We start from the raw sequence: 16,344 nt of genomic DNA on the forward strand, positions 1-16,344 counted from the left end.
GTAGATGAATGGATCAAGAAAATGTGGTATATATACACAATGGAATTCTATGCCTCCATCAGAAAGAATGACATTGCCCCATTTGTTAGGAAATGGAAAGACTTGGAAAAAATTATATTAAGTGAAGTAAGCCAAGCCCAAAGAAACATAGGTCCCATGATTTCCCTTATTTGCAATATCTAGTATATGTCTGAGTCAAGCAGAAAAGATCAGATAAGGTGATGTTAGGAAAATGAACCCTAAGATATGTATTTTAAATGTTTATTTTTCTTTCATGCATTTGTTTCTAACGCATTTGTTTCTTTGTTGCTTTGTATGTCCCTCCCCCACAGGGTAACCCCTGCTTTCACTGTATTTGATGTCAGTGTAATTTGTGGAGGGGGGAAAAACAAGTCGTTTAAATAAGGATACAGGTGGACCTGTTGCAACAATGAGAAGTACAAGTTGTCATGTCAAAAACGAACTTTACAGTTGAGGGGTGGGGGAGGATTGGGTGGGAGGGAGGGAGGATGGGAAGGCTAAACAAAGGAGGAGGCTACAATGCTTGATAAGAAATGTACTCACTATCTTGCCCATGTAATTGTAACCCCTCTGTACAGTATTTTCACAATAAAAAAAAAAAAAACATGTAAATTCAAAAAAAAGAAAAAAGAAAGTAACAGCAACAAATTAAAAAAACCTACTAATACATACAAAAACATGATGAACTTAAAAAATAGAGTAAATAAAAGCAACGAGACACTAGAGATTCATTGATACAAAATGTCTAGGAAAAAAAAAATCTATAGAAAAACAGAGTAGACTGGTGGTAGGCAAGTGCCGATGGTGAAAACTGATATTAGTGTAAATGTGTAGTAGGCATCCTGTCAAGGCAAGAAGATATGAAAACTAAAGGGTTTTTGTTGTTGTTGTTTTTAATGTACTATATGGAATTATTTCTTCTTTCTCTCATTTTTCCTTTGGTTTATCCCCTGTTGTCACTGTTTTTTTTATTTTTGTAGCCTGTATCTTGTATATACATTTATCTGATTTGGGGAAGAAAAGGCGAATAACAAAATAGAACAAAGGGTGAACCAATGCAACAGCAATACTCACAAGACACTATGTTGAAAATGAACTTTACAATTTGGGGAGGAGGAAGGGAAAGTGGGAGAAAATGAGGAGGCAGAACACTGACAAGAAATGTACTCACTACCTTACCTATATAACTGTAACCCCTCTGTACATCACTTTTACAATAAAATTAAATTTTAAAAAACCTATCACTTTGATAACTGGCGGCTGTGTATGTTTGCAAGTTACTAAACTATGTACATCAGATGGATTAATTTCATGATCTCCAAAAACTTAAGTTCTCAATAAGTTATAAAAATAAAGCCAGGAATTAGTGACTCACTCCTAGAATCTTAGCTCCTCAGGAGTCTAAGATATAAGGATTATGGTTTGAAGCCAGCCTGAACAGGAATGTCTGTAAAACTCTAATATAAAAGTAACCACCACACCGGGCACTGGTAGCTCATGCCTGTAATCCTAGCTACTTAGGGTCTGAGGATCACGGTTCAAAGCCAGCCTAGGCAGGAAAGTCCGTGAGACTCTTATCTCTAATAAAATTACCAGAAAACCAGAATTGGCACTGTTGCTCAAGTGGTAGAGCACTTGACTTGAGCCAAAGAGTGCAGATACAGCACCCAAGCCCAGAGTTCAAGCCCCATGACGATCACCAACAAAAAAGTAACCACCAAAAAAGCTGGAAGTGGTACTGTGACTCAAGTGGTAGAGTGCCAGCCTTGAGCACAAAAGCTCAGGGACAGAACCCAGGCCCTGAGTTCAAGCCTCCATTACCTAAAAGAAAAAAAAAAAGATGCCATTGGCTTATGCCAGTCTGTAACCCTAGCTACTCAGGAGGCTGAGATCTGAGGACCACAGTTTAAAGCCAGGCAGGAAAGTCTCCATTTAATGTCCAAAAACCAGAAATGGCACTATGGCTTAAGTGGTAGAACATCAGCCTTAAGTGAACATGTTATGGTATAGTGTTCAGGCCCTGAGTTCAAGCCCCAGTACCAGCATACAAACACACACACACACAGACACACCCCAATAATAACAATATTCCATTGTATAGATAAGAGATAGTATATTTTGTCTTTCATTCATCATGCACTTACTCTTTTATTAGCTATTGTTTTATTCCTTCCACTCAGTTCTCTAATACTACCGTTACTGAAAGCTGTTTTTAATTTAACTTTTTACCTATAATAGCTTTGAATTTTTATATTTATCATTTATTCTTGCTTTATGTTTTTCTGAATTAGTTTTTGACCCAATTATCTTTTCTTTTTAAATATTTTTCTGCAATTGATAAATTGCTTATGCCTTGATTTGTCTTTTTTGTTTTTAGTTGTACTTGTGAAGAAAAAGGTATCTGTGCCATAAACTTTTTTTAAAAAAGTATGTTTGTCTCCTCAGTTTAGTGTATTTAATAATAAGACTTTTAGCTTTAGTTTTGTACACTGGACTGAATCTATTTGCTTCTGATAATTCTTGTGGGTTTTTCTTTTAATGCAGGTTGTTGGAAGAGGAGCCTTTGGGGTAGTTTGCAAAGCTAAGTGGAGAGCAAAAGATGTTGCTATTAAACAAATAGAAAGTGAATCCGAGCGGAAAGCTTTTATTGTAGAGGTAAGTTGAGAGGCCATTTCTGCTGGATTTCTTTACATGAGATACTCTGAATTTAAAATTGGGAAAAAGTTAATTTCTCGGTGCCATTTTTCTATATACTTGAACATCAACAATTTGATTGAATCAGAGTAATAGCATAGGAACATATTTTTCCCATTAAGTTTGTAGAGAATACATGTTTATTTTTATTTTTCAAGTAACAATAAGGGGGTTACAGCTTAACATGTCCATTTATATGTATAAATGCATCTTGATTAGAATGATCCTTTCCATCATTTTTCCTTCCCTCCTACATTGCCCCAACCAATTTCACCAAGTTTCCTTGTTCCACTTTCACAGATATACATTAAGTCTTACAACTTCGCCCACCATCCTTCTCTTTATTTATCCTCTGCCCCTCCCTTGCTCCAAGTCAATACATATTTCAGTTTTCTAATACTCACTTTATTAAACTGTCTTTCAGTTTTTCAATGGGATTATAGCATAGAATCTCACTCAAAGTACATACTTTATTTATTTGAATCATTTATATATGCATATGATCTTACATATGTTTCCACATGTTTATGTACAGGTCTAAGATCCCCATAAAAGAAAGCATATGTCCTTTCTTTTTCTTTTTCTTTTTTCTTTGTCTTTTCTTTTTTCTTTTTTTTTGGGTGAGTCATGGGGCTTGAATTCTGGGCCTGGGCGCTGTCCCTCAGCTCTTTAGCTCAAGGTGAGCGCTCTACCACTTGAGCTACAGCTCCACTTCCGGTTTTCTGAGTGATTTATTGGAGAGAAGAGTCTCACAGACTTTTCCTGCCCAGGCTGGCTTTGAACCATGATCTTCAGATCTTAGCCTCCAGAGTTGCTAGACAGGTTTGAGCCACTGGTGCCCTACTATGTCCTTTATTTTTCTGAGCCTGCCTTACTTCACATAATGTGATTTTTGTAGCTCCAACCATTTCCCTGAAAATTACAAATATAATTTTTCATAATGGATGAATAAAATTCCAGTCAGTGTTTTTTATCACTTAAGTTTATTGTCCAATGTATAAATGGCCTCTTATAGATCTGAATTTATTAATTAAGATTTAAAGTATACTCTATGGTATTTTTAAATGTATAACATAGATGACAACTTCATTATGAAATGATAGCATGTCTTGTAATTGGCTGAGTGAGTTGCGAATGCAGATGAATGGTTTAATGCCGTCATGAAGGAAAACATCCAAGGAGTCTGGCCTTAGCTTTGTCTCAGTCATAATTTGTGTTTATGGCTACATAAAGTCATTGATGATATAACGTCTGTAAGGAAATGGCCCCCTTGCATACCGAATCTCTGCCCTCAATGGCAGCGCCTGCGCAGTAGGTGAGGCACCTCCCACTTCAGGCCCCTGATATAAAAGGGCCTTCCAAATAACCAGATGGCTCCATCTACATGATCTTGTCCGCGTGGTCTTTTGGGTTACTTTCTGCCTGGGTTATATTTTCCTTTCAGTGTCCAGTTGGCAGATTTACAAAGTTGGATGAAATAGCATGTGCTAAATGTTAGAATTCAAAAGTCAACAAAATCATAATGGAATGGGAAAAAAATATAATCAAGACTTACATATGCATGTAATTTGAAGATCAGGGACTGAGGATGTGTCTTAGTGGTGGAGTATTTGCCAACGTAAGAGACCCTAGGTTCAATCTCTAGCATCACAAAACAAAAACCAACCAAATTGGTGGTAGGCTGAGGCTTATCCAAGATTTCATAGTGCAAATACAGAAACTTGGATTGCTAATACTATTTAATTTTCTGCTTCCCAGAATAACTACTTGAACTTAACCCTTCATTAGTGTTTGCTATTACAACAATCCAGATGCTGTTCGCTGTCTACTTTCTGAAGAACAATAAATTATTCATTGAGCTGTTTGACATCAGGGAAGGGATCTTTGGGCTTAACTTTTTAAGTCATTTTATCCCCACTCCCATTTATTAACCTACATATGTAGATACTTAGAATTACCCACTACTCAGTCTCTTGTAAATTCGATTAAATGAAAATCTGGTTGCTTCTTGGTTTTGCTCACTCCCAGTTTATAATTCAGCTCTTTTATGTATGGTATCAATTACTGCTGCTCATTAGCTTTCAACCTCCAGATGTGTGCTATTTCTCATTTTATGTTGCCTTTGTCATTCTGAGTTTACACCTTAAAAAAACAAAGCAAACAACCATCATCTTAGTGAGGTCTAATAAGTATAGTAAAGAGCCAGGTGTTGATGCCTCACAACAGTTTCCAAGCCCTGAGTTCAAACCCATAGTTACATTAATTTTCTACTAAGCAGAAGTCTAAAGATGTTGGTTGTAAAGAGAGTTTTGTAGCAGCTTTTAGTACTATAAAACTAGAAAAGGTTTAGAGGTCTTAATGTAAGTCTGCTGCATATGGTCAGTAATAAGGAAGAGGAGGAAATAGGGAGAGAAGAAAAGCAAAAGGTAGCTTTGGTGGTAGTGGGGCAAGGGTGCATTAAGAGAATTTTTGAGATCTAAATCAAAAGAAATGAGTACAGCCAGTCTTCTTCTGACCTCTGAATTACTAGGTCAAAGAAGATTTAAAACTAGAAGTATAGAGACCCAAGAAAGAGAAATCTACGTAAATTGTTGTAGCAGTTCTAAGGTAATAAGACCCTTTACCTTAGGAGTTTTTTTTTTTTTTTTTAAGTAGAATTGGAGACAGCTATCCACAAATAGTATACATTTTCAGTCAGGTAAGCTAGATAAGCAGGATTTTAAGCAACTCATTTAATCTTCTCTAGACCTTAACTTTAAGGTGTCAGCTTTAAAATGGAATGGTAATTCCTATCTTGCAGAATCACAATAATTACATAGTATCTGTAAAGTAGGACCACACACAGAGTAGGGAGAATATTGAGCCATTGTTATGAAGACAAAGGTAACATAATGCCTTAATGATTTTGGCAAAGTCAGTTTCTCCTATGTACTCTTCATAACTCCTATCACCGCATTTTGCATGTTGTTTTGGTTATTTACATGTCTATTTTCCCATTTAAATTGTTGAGGGACAATGATTTGGGGCCATTCTGAGCAAGCATATGTTAGTTCCAGTGTCTATAGACAGTGTCTATATTAATTACTGAAATAATTTTAATGATGCTGTGAAATTAGGGCCTCAAAAATGATCACTTTAAAAAAAATTCTTAATTTGTTACAGCTTCGGCAGTTATCCCGTGTGAACCATCCTAATATTGTAAAGTTGTATGGCGCCTGCTTGAATCCAGTAAGTTTGCCACTTTTCTCTTGTTCTCTTTTCTATGAAGAATGATATGGCAGATGTATGGAGGTGTGTAATTTATGGCATTATTTTGATCAGCTATCTTATTTTTAAAAAATTATATTTAAAATTATATTTATATTTAAAATTTATATTTTTAAAAATACTGTTGTATCTTACGCAAATTATTTGTTCCTACTCTTTTAGGAAAAGAATACATTGGAAATGTTATTTTAGGCAGTCTTACTCAGTAACTTCATCTTCTCTTGATAGCCTGTAGTATTAGAAAAATCTCCTAAGATCTTGTGATTGTTTTCATGTTTTTACTGCCATTTTTAGTGGGCTCCTAGAAGACAAGGCCTTAAGTCATAAGTTCCTTTTTTCTTTTAATGGAGGACAGGTTTATATTGTTTATGGTTTCAAGGGCTCGATCCATCATGGTAGAGCATTTCACATCATAACAGATGGGAAACAAAGCTAAGAAATGCAGAAGGTGACCAAGGCAAGACAATCCTCAGTGATGCTCCCCTGTGACCTGCTTCCTCCAATTCCTACCTTTCACCACCTCCTAATAATGCCATCATATTATGAATTCATTAGGATATTAATTCATTCATTAGGTCAGAGACCTTATGAGCTAACCATCTGCGGAAACACTCACAAACCCAGGTATTTTTCAATCTAACTACAAAAAAACCAGACATAGGTACCTTTTTTTATTCCCTTTTGTGCCAATGACATGATAAAGACCAAAAGGATGATTTTAAGTTCATTAATAACCTCACTGGTTGAATTCAGCTACCTTTGGCAGGGCTTTAAGATGTTATAGCTCTGGTTAATTTCAATATGCATTTCCTTCAGGTGTGCCTTGTGATGGAATATGCTGAGGGGGGCTCTTTATATAATGGTGAGTGTCATTAGACCTGTCTTACCTAGTTTACTTTGAAACCTTCTAACATAAATTGTATGTTATTTAATGTTCTTCACACCATCCATTCCCAAGGAAGTTATTTATTTATTTATTTATTTTTTGGTCCGGTCGTGGGGCTTTGACTCTGGGCCTGAGTGGTGTCCCTAAGCTCTTAGCTCAAGGCTAGCGCTCTACCACTTGAGCCACAGCGCCACTTCTGTTTTTTTTTTCTTTTTTGCTTATGTGGTGCTAAAGAATCGAACCCAGGGCCTCATGCATGCAAGGCAAGCGCTCTACCACTGAGCCACCTTCCCAGCCCTATTTTTTAAACTACAAAAGAGTAAAAACTAAATAAGAAAAATGTTATAACAATGGTATGTGAAATTTAGAAATTGTAAATTTTCTCAAGCAATAGTACTTTTTATTCTACAGAGAACATTTAAGCAAAGTAAAATTTGTTTTTTTTTTAAAATATATTTTAAAGTATCTTTAGACTTATTTAGCTTTGAACTTCCTACTTTTAAAACTCTGGCTCTACTTCCATTTCACTCCACTTTATTTTGCTTTCATTTCAAAAGCTACAATTGTGAAAACTCACTTCACAGAACATTTTAATTGTAAAAGCAAAACTTCATGCACCATTTATTACAGTTGGAAAACAAAGAGGTTTGTTTTCTTTTCTTTGTTTTTATTTTGCTCATTCTGGGACTTGAAATTAGGGCCTCAACACTATCCCTGAACTTTTTGCTCAACTACTTGAGTCAGAGCTCTACTTCCATTTCATCTCAGAAACTTTCCTACTTAGGCTGGCTTTGAGCCATAATTCTCAGCTCCCAGTTTCCTGTATTGCTACGTTTACAGGAGTGAGCCATTGGTGCCTGGCAGAAAACAAAATTCTTTGGTCCTAAAAATGCTGTCCTTTTATATAAATGTATTATTGTGTCATAAACAAATTATATTTTAAAATTTTCAGTTATTTTTAAGTTAACATTGTTTTAAATGAATGTTGGTATTTATTGCCCATATGTTTCCTATTGTTAGTGCATATCTAGTATTTCATTGTGGAATTACTAATTTTTGGCTTCAGTACAACTGCAAACATCTAGACAGACTCATCTTGCTTATGTACTATTTTTCTGCAGCTCTCTTATTTGTGTGAATGTCTGCTTATAATTTAGATCAGTGTGTGAAAGACATCAATTTGAAAGATGATGGTAATGTGTATTAATTTTACTGGACTGGCAGTTAAATGACAATCATTAATTATTTTTAAATTTTTCCATCTTTTTATTTAGAAATGAATTAAAGCACTAATGGGAACACATGTAGAAAAGTACTCAGTCATGTGTTCTGCTAGCACTTGCATTCACATCGTATCTTTTGTTATATGCAATAAAGTTCTTTTTAGTTTGTGTGTCTCTTTTGCAGTGCTGCATGGTGCTGAACCATTGCCATATTACACTGCTGCCCACGCGATGAGTTGGTGTTTACAGTGTTCCCAAGGAGTGGCTTACCTACACAGCATGCAACCCAAAGCTTTAATTCACAGGGACCTGAAACCACCAAAGTAAGTTCTAATGCCACATTCTACCACCTATTCTCTTCCTAATTGAAAGTAATTGTTACACATGACTTTTCTTTTTCCCTCTGGCTTATTTGAGAAAGTTTTACTCTTTACTCACCTTCATCATTTAGTCAGTTAGCCTAATTGGAGAGCCTTAGAACTTAAATATATATATAATATAAACTTATATATATTATATATATATATATATATAATTTATAATTGAATCTCCATTTAACTGCTGCTGAATATTACTATAGCACTGTTACCCTTCTTTTTTTGTCATCAAAAGTAAAACCTTCTAAGTAAAAGTAAGCTACTTGGTAATTATAGTTGTTATAATAATTTGACCTTAAGTTGAAATACCTTCACAATAATAGAAAATAAAATGGGGGCCATTGGGCTGCAAATGGAGTACGTTGTTGTCAATTTGAGCTACAACAGGGAAAAAATAAACAGTATTATTTTTCTTCTGTATTTGTTTATTTTACTTTAGCTTCTTCAAATAGATTCTATAATGTTAATTATTTTTAAATAATATGATTAAACTCCCGTTTTAGGACACTGTAATGTTTACCTACAAGACACTTTTTAAAGCCCATGTTTATTTTAACCAAAAAGAAGTTCAGTGCTGGACACCAGTGGCTCACCCCTATAATACTAGCTACTCAGGAGGCTGAGATCTAAGGATCAAGATTCAAAGCCAGCCTGGGGAAGGAAAGTCCATGAAACTCTTATCTGTAATAAACCACCAGAAAACTGGAAGTGATGTTGTGACTCAAGTGGTAGAGTGCTAGACTTGAGCTGAAGAACTGAGGGACAGTGCCGAGGCCCAGCATTCAAGCCCCACAACTGAAGGAGGGAAAAATGTTCAGGAAAGATAGAGACATCAAAATGTTCATCTGCAGGGTCCTTGAGTACTTCTAAATTGTGGTCAATTAGTTTTTACTCAATTCCTCTGAACCATTAGGCTGTTACAGTGAACAAGTAACATTTCATAGTGAAGTTTCATCATAGCAAACATGTTGTTTAACTCTTTTCTATCTCCACAAATGTCTCTTTTTATAGAATTAAATATTTGCTTTGTGCCTTTTGGTTGATTGATTTTTTTTTTTTTTTGATTTTTTAACAGCTTGCTGCTGGTTGCTGGGGGGACAGTTCTGAAAATCTGTGATTTTGGTACAGCCTGTGACATTCAGACACACATGACCAATAACAAAGGGAGTGCTGCCTGGATGGCACCTGAGGTGTTTGAAGGTATATGGCAAAAGTATGATATAACTGATACCTATAACTCCTTGTGAATATACTATATTTACAGACTGTTCCTCTTTTCTATAGCTTTCTTTCTTCATAATACCTAATTATAATATATACTGAAGCCTAATAAACCCAAATTTTATGACAAAATTTAAATATTATTGCATATTCTATGTAGATTCATGTATATACATAGTTATTGTTCGTAGATTCTGTAATTGCAAAACTACCCACTTGCTAAAGTTTTTTGCAGCCCCTAAGTCAATATGTATGAGGCTTTCATGATTATTTACAGACACTGAACATGCTCACAACAATAAACATTTTGAGTCACTGAACACATATCCTGGTGGGAAGTCAAAGAATGCGATGCTTTGCCTTCTTAATTTTTAGTCTGTTTAGAGCCCCTTTACCCCTGTGTGATTTTTGTTGGTGATTTTGCTTTTCAGAATGGCCTCAAATGTAGTCTTCCTAAGAAGAAGAAGGTTGTAAATGTGTACCTTAGTATCTGAAAATGTATCTCTTAGATAATGTTCTTGCAAGCATGATTTACAGTGCCATGAGTTCAACATTAGTGAATCAGTAACAGATGTTAAATAATGTGTCTTTTAACTGTAACAAACAAAACAAGGTTGTATACGGACTCCCTGACAAAAATTTCATGACCAGAGGCATACAGGAACATACAGCCCTGTACTTCCCCTAGGAACAATGATTCATTGTTCATCATGAGTCAATGAAACCTAAGTGACAACAAAAATGAGAATCAGCTGTGTTTTTCTATCTTTTATATTTTTTTCTACCAATTAAAAATGAGCAGCCCTGAGACAACCAGTTTCTAACCTTAAAAAAAAAAAAATAAGAGCCCTAAAGTAAAAAAGAATATAATTCAGGTATAAATAGCAAACTAAGAACTAGAAGTAATAAAAAGTAGACTCTACTTTGTTTTATACCTCCATTTCTCAAGTTCTAAAAGCATAGTTCATTTGCTAAGTTTCTCTACAGAAACATCAAATTATCTTTTAAATAAGAGAATTTGAACTGAAGGTGAGTTGATTTATATTTTAGGAACTCTGAATACCCACAAAAAACAGACTGTGGTTATGATTTTCGTCTTTTTTTATTTTTTGTGAATTATGTTGTTTTTAACCATCCCAGATGCAAAAAATGTTAGTCACTTGAATAGTTATTTTCCTCTAAAATTCAGTTAAGTGACTACACAAGTAAGTGTTAAATCAATACAATTTAAGTAATGCCTTCTGTTTCACACACAGATTTTATATATATATATATATATACATATATATACACACACATATTATATATATATATATGTAGACATATATATACACACACACACACACACACACACATTATGTTTGGAATTTTTGAAAATCATTTACTAAGATTCCTTTTTGTGGGCTGGGAAGGTGGCTCAGTGGTAGAGTGCTTGCCTTGCATGCATGAGGCCCTGGGTTCGATTCCTCAGCACCACATAAGCAGAAGTGGCGCTTTGGCTCAAGTGGTAGAGCACTAGCCTTGAGCTAAGAGCTTAGGGACAGCACTCAGGCCCAGAGTTCAAGCCCTACCACGTCCTCCCCCCCCAAAAAAAAAAAAAAAAATTTCGTTTTCGTGAGCTACATTGTCACAGTGCTCTCCTGGAGAGCAAAAAAGATTTGTTTATGCAGAAGAGTGAAAATTACTCTTGTCTGGACACAACGAAGACCAGACTCTTAGGCTATATAAATCTCTGCATTTCTGAAAGAAGTCACTTGTGCTCAGATGAGATTATAATGCTGTTGCAATGCTATATTGTTGTGTATTGCTATCAGTGTATGATTACTCATTCTTAGATAAGTTGGCTTTGAAAGATGTTTTGTGTAGTTAATTTTGAGGATTTTTTGGCTATTTTTTTGTGCTGCTTTATCCATCAACGTGGTAATTCTGTGAATTTTGCCGCATAATCTCTTTACTCTGCTGAAATTTCTTATCCAAAATTTTCATTACTTACATATTTACTTTTAAGTTTAAATGTTAAGAATTTAATATTGAAGTAAAAGCAACAAAAACAGAACCATCTTTTCCTTTGATACTGGAATAGGGATCTGTCAGAGAATGGAGGATTTTATTTAAGATGAGCAAATTACATAGAATAGGATTTGAACTCAGTAGTAAAGTATATATGCTTTGAATTTTGATATGATTTGATCACCATCACTACAAACAAAAAAATTACAGAAAGAAATGTGTACATTTCTGCTCCATAGAAAATATGGGTTTACATCCATAGAAAGAAAAACTGTGGCTCTTTATGAAAAAGTAGAAAATAGCTGACTTTTAACTGATTTTTTGAAGTTGTGTGTGTGTGTGTGTGTGTGTGTGTGTGTGTGTGTGTGTGTGTGTGTGTGTTGTGGCACACATGCTCAGCTTTTTCATTCACATCTGCTACTCTACCACTTGAGCCATGCCCCCAGTCTGGCATTTTGTTGGTTAATTGGAAATGGAGTCTCAAGGGTTTTTCTGCCTAGTCTGGCTGGCTTCAGACTAAATAGTAGAGATTACCCAGAGCCAATGGCTCTGGGTAACATACTTGTAATACTTAATTTATTTTTAAAAATGCATTTCTTAAAGATTTAAGGTACTTCAGAAGGAGTAATTTCTTAACCCTATGGTCATACCTTGTTTTTGTTTTAGATAGCCATTCTTAAAATTTACCAAAGCAATTGTTTCTGTAAGTCATATAGGAAAATGTCTCAAGATTCTGCTGCTTTTTTTTTCTAGGTAGCAATTACAGTGAAAAGTGTGACGTCTTCAGCTGGGGTATCATCCTGTGGGAAGTAATAACACGTCGGAAACCCTTTGATGAGATTGGTGGCCCAGCTTTCCGCATCATGTGGGCTGTTCATAACGGTGTGTAAAAGCAAAATTGTGTTTCCTATTTGGAAGATTCTTCTTGTCCTCTTCCCCAAGGAAGACTTATTTATCTGTTACATTGAAATATGTAATTCTAACTGGGCTTGGTGGCTCATGTCCATAATCTCAGCTACTCCTGAGGCAGAAAAATAGAAGGATTTGGATCAAAGTCAGCCAGATCAAAATGTTAGTAAAACTTCATGTCAATAAAAAAAGTCAGGCATGGTGTTCAGCTATGTGGTAGACATAAGTAGAAGATGGTAATCCCAGGTCAGCCCAGTCAAAAATGAGACCCTATATGAAAAATAACCTAAAGGTCAAAAGGCTATCACATGGCTCAGGTGGTAGAGTTCCTGCCTAGCAAACATAAAGCCCTTAATTCAATGTCCTCTTCACCACGCTCCCCAGCATGTATGTATGTATGTATAATTTTTTGTTACAAGACTCCTTTCTATTTCCAGTCTCTGTTCTGAGCTCCCGAGTCCTGCAGGGCAGTGCTAAACAGTCTTGGTCTCCACATGGGAAAGAGGGCATTTATTGGCTGTGCTCTGATTAAGGAAAAGACATCCTGTTGTCTTTCGCTTAAGTATGGAGAAGGATTGGATTATACTCTGGAAAAAACAAATATATAAGTAAGGGTCACGTGATAGAACACACTTACAAATATCAGTTACTTTAGAGGTGGAAACAGGAGGATCATGTTTAGTGATCAGCCCAAGCACAAAGTTAGTGAGTCTCATCTCAGCCAACAAGCTGGGCATAATTGTGTGCATCTGTACCGAGGCTGTGCGTGAAACAGGAGGATTGAAGTCTGAGGCTGCCTCCAGACAAAACCTCAAGAGTTATCCCCACCCCCAAAAAAACTAAAGCAAGAAAAGCCTAAAGGTGTGGGTCAGTTAGAGTACCTGCCTAACAAGCACAAGGCCCAGAGTTTTAAAACAATAAATTTCTTGTGTCCTTAAAATAGTTGGCTCTGTAGTTCTTCTGTAGTCTCTTTCTCCTGGGGAGGCAAGTGCCCCATCAAGAAGAGAAAGAAAAATTATCAGAGTTGTTACTTAAAGAACACAAAATGCTTCACTACCCATTTTTTAAATTTAGAATTAAGCACTGTTGCCTCGTTTCACAGATCAGGAAACAGATCTTGAGCTTTATTACATGACCTGTCTAGGGTCAGAAGATTGGTAATTGCAGAGCTGACTCAAATCTAGGTTTTTCAGACTCAAGTACTCATATTTTTAAGTCATATTGACTTGTGGGCTGTGTTCTTGAATCCCTGTTATCCTTTTATAGTGCTAGTAATTATTCATGTGATGTTAAAATGCATTTTTGGGGGGGGAGGGGTTCAGTCATGGTGCTTGAATTGTGGGCCTGGGCACTGTCCCTCAGCTCTTTCAGCTCAAGGCTAGCGCTCTGCCACTTGAGCCACGGCGCCACTTCCAGCTTTTTCTGCTTATGGGGTGCTGAAGAATTGAACCCAGGGCCTCATGCATGCAAGCCAAGCACTGTACCACTGAGCTACCTTCCCAGCCCTTAAAATGCATTTTTTTCATTAATAAAGTTACCCCATGCTTGCTTTGGCAAACTCTTTATAAAGAAGAATTATTTTGCTGACTTTAGCAACCATCTGTTTTCTTTAACTTCATGGTAATCAATCCTGATGAATGCAATATGCTGCACTATTCCACAAGTGATGAAGACAGAGGTCTGCCTATTTGGGTCATTCATAGACTGGCCAGACAGTACCATCCTCTAGCACCCTCTTGGTCATTTTCCTAGCTTCCTTTTCCATCAGTGATGTTTTTGCCTGTCGTGTCACTGAAGACAGCACTAGAGCCTAGATGAAGACATGTTGCTTTCTCATCTCTCCACTTGTCAGTAAATACTAAATGTCAATGAAGTGAGGAGTAAAAACACTAACTTTTTCATTGATTAAATTGCATAAATCCCATTATATTTGAAGCCTTTTAAGTGGAGACATTACCAATCATGTTATAGGCTTAATAATTGTAAGTTGCAGTTTTCAGCTAGTGAAGTGATTGATTTACCACAGTCAAAAAGGTGTTTCCCACAAAAGACTTAGTTGCAAGTTGCTACAATACCTTATTAGCTGACTACTTTTTGATAATGGGAGATGGTTTTTTAGACACATGTTTGCAATTTAACAAGTCAAATATTATGGTTCTCAATCTTAGTATTATAATAAGGTGTTGTAAATATTATAACTTTTTGAAAAGTGTACATTTCATGTAATCCCATTTTTTGCATGTAATCCTAGCTACTTGGGAGGCAGAAATAGGATGACTGTGATTCAAGATTAGTCCAAGCAAAAAGTTGTTAGCAAGACTCTCTATCAACCTAGCATGGTGCATGCCTATAACTCCAGCTATGTGGCAAATATTGATAGGATGATTTGCCACAAGCAAAATCACAAAAACCTGCAGTTATCATGGCCGAGTTCAAACTCTAGTACCACAAAAAGAAAAGGGTGGCAGGGAAGGAATAGTGGGAGAACAACAAGGGAGGAGGTAACAATGCTCGACAAGAAATGTATTCATTGCCTAACTCATGTAACTGTAACCCGTCTGTACAGCATCTTCACAATAAAATAAAATTATAAAAAGAAAAATAATAAAAAGACTTTCCCATTATGAAGCTATACATGGATAGATTAAAGAGCAAAGAAAAAGTACTTTCCATGATCAGTTTTTATATGTATGTGTATTTATATTACAACACATTTTAAATAACAAGATATATTGTATAAATACTGCTTTGGAAATGCATATTTTTTTTAAAAAGTGTAACATCCTTTGGGTAAATGCTAGCTTTTCCTTCTCTAATTTTTAATTATAGGTACTCGACCACCTCTAATCAAAAATTTACCTAAGCCCATTGAGAGCCTGATGACTCGTTGTTGGTCTAAAGACCCTTCCCAGCGCCCTTCCATGGAGGAAATTGTGAAAATAATGACTCACTTGATGCGGGTATCATCCTTCTTTTGAGGGGCTTTTGGTTTAGGGGGATTAAATATAAATTGAGTTTTACTACTTTCTGCTTTCCAAGCCTCTCTGCATTTTCCAAGTTAACGTAGTCATAGTGTATTAAATCAGAAGAAACATTTTTTTAGAAAAAAAATAATTGAACTTGTTTGTAATGAAAAGGTTTCTGGACTTACTACTTTCTGTATAGTACTTCATTGTAGACATATGTGTTTGTTTCTGGACCCATTACTCATCTGTAATATGTGGGAAACTGAATTAGAAGATACTGAATTATTTTCTGATAACTGGGTTAGATGATACTGAAAATCTTCACAAGACATATATTATGACTAATAATGCTAAACTAAATTTTTAATTTTCTGATTGATTTTCATCAAAAGTCACCTCATTTTTCAGTGCATCAGAAGGGTTGCGTTCTCAAATACATTAATTACAGTGAATTTTGACAGTTGGGGTTTTTTGTATTTTCAGGTTTTTCATACTCCAATAAAAACCTTAAGACTTTTTTCTAGAACATATGGAACATTTTAATTTCAAAAGAACCCTTTTAAAATAGTGGTCAAAATTTTCTGTTGTACAAAATCAAAACTTGGGGATTAGTTGAAGTAGTTAAGGCTTTTAGTGTTTGGAACACTACCAGAAGCCATCACGTGATAACTGGCTTTAAAAAGTTTGTGTATTGATGAGTTAGAACTTCTTTGCCAGAAGAATCTTGCACTCTTCTAAAATACAGACTAAGCATTTCCTAAATGATCAAA

General features: G+C 35.6%; 1 protein-coding gene across 2 annotated transcripts in view; it reads left to right on the forward strand.

Moving 5' to 3' along the window:
• Positions 1-16,344, forward strand: part of Map3k7 (mitogen-activated protein kinase kinase kinase 7) — a 67,287-nt gene that overhangs the window by 16,351 nt on the left and 34,592 nt on the right. For both annotated transcript variants that reach the window (XM_042679525.1, XM_042679526.1), the window contains exons 2-8: positions 2,566-2,676; positions 5,878-5,943; positions 6,799-6,844; positions 8,276-8,414; positions 9,544-9,668; positions 12,453-12,581; positions 15,438-15,568. In XM_042679525.1, coding sequence (XP_042535459.1) covers positions 2,566-2,676; positions 5,878-5,943; positions 6,799-6,844; positions 8,276-8,414; positions 9,544-9,668; positions 12,453-12,581; positions 15,438-15,568 — 747 coding nt within the window. The remainder of the gene's footprint in view (positions 1-2,565; positions 2,677-5,877; positions 5,944-6,798; positions 6,845-8,275; positions 8,415-9,543; positions 9,669-12,452; positions 12,582-15,437; positions 15,569-16,344) is intronic.

This window comes from Dipodomys spectabilis, unplaced genomic scaffold (assembly GCF_019054845.1).
Source record: "Dipodomys spectabilis isolate Male_0828 unplaced genomic scaffold, ASM1905484v1 ptg000053l, whole genome shotgun sequence".
Classification (NCBI taxonomy): domain Eukaryota; kingdom Metazoa; phylum Chordata; class Mammalia; order Rodentia; family Heteromyidae; genus Dipodomys; species Dipodomys spectabilis.